At 37.9% G+C, this 3,391-nt stretch overlaps 1 protein-coding gene across 1 annotated transcript in view; it reads right to left on the bottom strand.

Moving 5' to 3' along the window:
- Positions 1 to 489: 489 nt before the first annotated feature.
- Positions 490 to 3,391, bottom strand: part of LOC107585957 (G-protein coupled receptor 56-like) — a 14,541-nt gene continuing 11,639 nt past the window's right edge. Inside the window, exons 10-14 of the mRNA XM_016273149.1 lie at positions 2,212 to 2,330; positions 1,834 to 2,093; positions 1,567 to 1,684; positions 1,210 to 1,484; positions 490 to 974 (exon numbers count right to left, since the gene is read on the bottom strand). Of these exons, the coding sequence (XP_016128635.1) occupies positions 808 to 974; positions 1,210 to 1,484; positions 1,567 to 1,684; positions 1,834 to 2,093; positions 2,212 to 2,330 (939 nt within the window). The 3' untranslated portion in view covers positions 490 to 807. The remainder of the gene's footprint in view (positions 975 to 1,209; positions 1,485 to 1,566; positions 1,685 to 1,833; positions 2,094 to 2,211; positions 2,331 to 3,391) is intronic.

Below are 3,391 nucleotides of genomic sequence, written 5' to 3' on the forward strand. Positions count from 1 at the left end.
AATAAATAGCATGCTCAAAAATATGTTTCTAAACAGTAACTAATAATATTCAATTATTTTCTAATTTTAATGGATCAAATTTTAATGTAGGCTATTTAAAAAAAAAAGCAGAACCCCTTTTGGTGCTAAAGAGCTATATTAAACTTTTATGATGCTATAAATACCGTTTATTTAAATTAGTATTATGTTGGGGTTTTACTACTTTTATCTTTCTGCCTGGTTGCATAAAATATGTCCAATTTAACATGCTTAAAAATGTGGAAAAACAAATGATGAAAAAAAAAAAAATCACCAAACACCAATAATATTGATTTGATATATTCTATATTATAATATTACAACAGAAATACACATACAATTTCACAAATACTTCAAACAAAACACAAAGTTTGTGCTTTACTCTATTTCATTACAAAACTAACAACAAACAATGATCAAAAGTGCAACTTTTCTCACACAATTGAACTTTTTAACTAAAAAATGAAATGATTTTTTATTCATCATTAAAAGTGATTTGCTAGAACTCCTATTCACATCTCACAATGAATACAGCAATTTTACACAGTAATAAAAAAAGCTAAAGTGCAAGTCGGAAACAAATGATCATACTCACAAAGAATATGAATACAGAAATACAGCTTATGACAGGTCAAGCATTTATGCTTATCTACCCGAAGCTCTGCATGTGACCCAATATCAATGCAATGTCACCTGAGGAACATTCAACACCCTGACCAGCAGGATGAGAAAGGAGCTTTACAAATGCCCTTTGTGAATAATCCTTTATTGTAACATCTCTGAAAGAAGTTACATTTGGCAGAAAGGCACTGTTTGAGCATCACCAGGGTTTGAACTCTTCTCATGAGTCTGTAACATATGCTGTTTTGAAGATCCAGAACTGCTCCCATCCAAAATGGACATATCTTTCTTTTTCATCTGTTCAAGAGCATAGTATCGCAGCATGAGAAAAAATCCTGTTGGGAACACAAGGAAATGGAATATCATGCCAATTTTATACAACAGAATGGAAGCCAATGAGTTAAATTTAAGACGTCTGAAGCAAACATGTAATGATAAGAAAAGGAAACAAGTTTCAGGGCAGTTTTATTTTTATATGGCGCTACAGGAACTCCGCTTATGTTGACACAATAGCCTAGCCTCGATGTGACCTTGTGTATTTTGTGATAGTGCATTCATGAAAAACCTTACCTTGTAAACTATTGATAATGCAGAAGAGGAAGAGAATGGTCTCTGACATAGGACCAAAATCCAGGAAACCAAGGCCCCACGTCGTGCCAAACAGACAGGTGAGACCCCAGATACTGAGAAAAGCCACATGAATCTTCTTCCAGTCAGGTCGGTTGTGGATCTCCCTCACCACAAGGAAAAGCATGACTGCACCAGAGCTCACCACAACAGCTAGTAAGCCAACATTTATGATGTAATGAGCCAATAGGCTGTTGTCATTCTCCAACATCCAGCACCTGGATAAGCAGGGCAAAGTTTTTTTATAATTTTTGTATACTGTTATATCTAATAGTAAGTACTGTAAATATGCCTCCTTACATGCGGTAAGGATTGTTGACATCATCACATGGTACAATCATCCTTTCGCCATAAATATCCACGTCAACTCCAAGCCACTCTATCAAGAGCAGTATACTGACTAGCAGAACCGGGAGACCTGAAATTGGAAAGAAAAACATTATAATTAATAACTTCATGTTTTGATGACAATGTTTATATTCATTAAATACTCTTCTGCTTGTTTTATAAAGTTATTTTTTATAACTTTAACTATTAAAATAAATACATAATCATGTTTTTACTTACCAAAGCCTACCAAGTAAAATATCCATGTCGGGAGAGTTGAGTTGAACACCTTGCGGATCAGCAAGAATGTGTGAAACACTTCCATGGCCATCCAGCAGAGGGTGCTGAGCAGCGCATAATGCAGAAGGGATCCTGTTATCTTACAAACAATTTCATTTCCTACATTGGCCAGTGTACCAGTAAGAATGAAGAATAAGCACAGAATAAATATTGCCACTACTAGACCACGGTGAACCAGTGAGATCTGGGTTTTCTTCCCTCTTTTGGAATACAGAGACAAACAGACAAAAAAACAGGGTGAGATTCACAATAGAATTTTCACTGAGAAAGCATTTTTTGTGATGGTGTTGAATTTCAAGCCACTGAAGTCACACTTACCTGAGTTTACAGAGCCAATAGAAGAGAACCAAACAGCTAACTAATGACACGGCACAGCCCACAGCGGTAATGAACGTCAGAGCCTGTAGATGGCGAACTGTAGTCTTCTGTTCCACTTGCTGAAGCAATGAAGAAAAAGAGACATGGTATGTATCACCAAAGCTGCTTTAAAGGTCCCATATTTTACACCTTTCTGGAGTTTTATCTTAGGTTTTGATGTCCTTAAGAATATATATTTGCAGTATAAGTACCAAAAACCATCTCAATATATTTTTACAGCTCCTTTCTCAGAAGCTCTGCTGAGAACAGGTCGATTTTGGCCTGTCTAATTAATATTCATGAGCCTCTCTTCTGATTGGCCTGTTGTGTTCTGAGTGACGCATGGCCAGGCCAACCACAGGTAACTAGGGTCAGCCGACGTCACAGTGCTAGGCGGCCCATTCAAACCAGCGCAGGTTCGGGTACATAAGGAGCTTAAAGGGGTCAAATGATGCTTTTTTAAAGATCATTATTTTGTGTATTTGGTGTAACAGAATATGTTGACATGCTTTAATGTTCAAAAAACACATAATTTTTCAAATACTGTACATTATTGTAGGTCCTCTATGCCCCGCCTCTCTCAAACGCTTCGTTTTCTACAAAGTCCCTCCTTCGGACAAGCACAGTCTGCTCTGATTGGCCAGCTGACCCAGTGCATTGGGATTGGCCGACCACCACAAACACTCGTCGGAAATGTAACGCCCCTTACCATAATCGCAAGCTTCGTCTTTCAAAATAAATGTAAAGACAGAGCCCGAAAGGGGAACAGAGTCTCGTGACAGACACAGTGATGAATATGTGTTTGCAGTACACAAGCCACAGTTAAGACAGCTGACTCCACTGTGATGTGTCTTGCTCGCTCTTGCTCTCTCTCTCGCACACACACACGCACGCACGCACACACGAAGCGCAAAACTCCGCATTTGAACAGTCAATAGCAAATACTTAAACTAATAACAAAACAGTAGCTGATTCAGAAGCGCCAGATTGTCATAGCAAAGTCAGAATTACCTTTTCTCCTAGGTTCACGAAACGGTCGTCCATAAAATGCATTGCTGTTCTGTTGTAAGTCATCTTAAAGATTCCTAAATGCATCTACTTTCGGAAGGCCAAATAAAGTGCTTTTGCTTTCGCCTAGAAA

Source organism: Sinocyclocheilus grahami, unplaced genomic scaffold (genome assembly GCF_001515645.1).
Source record: "Sinocyclocheilus grahami isolate Dianchi unplaced genomic scaffold, SAMN03320097.WGS_v1.1 scaffold76.1, whole genome shotgun sequence".
Taxonomy (NCBI): Eukaryota; Metazoa; Chordata; class Actinopteri; order Cypriniformes; family Cyprinidae; genus Sinocyclocheilus; species Sinocyclocheilus grahami.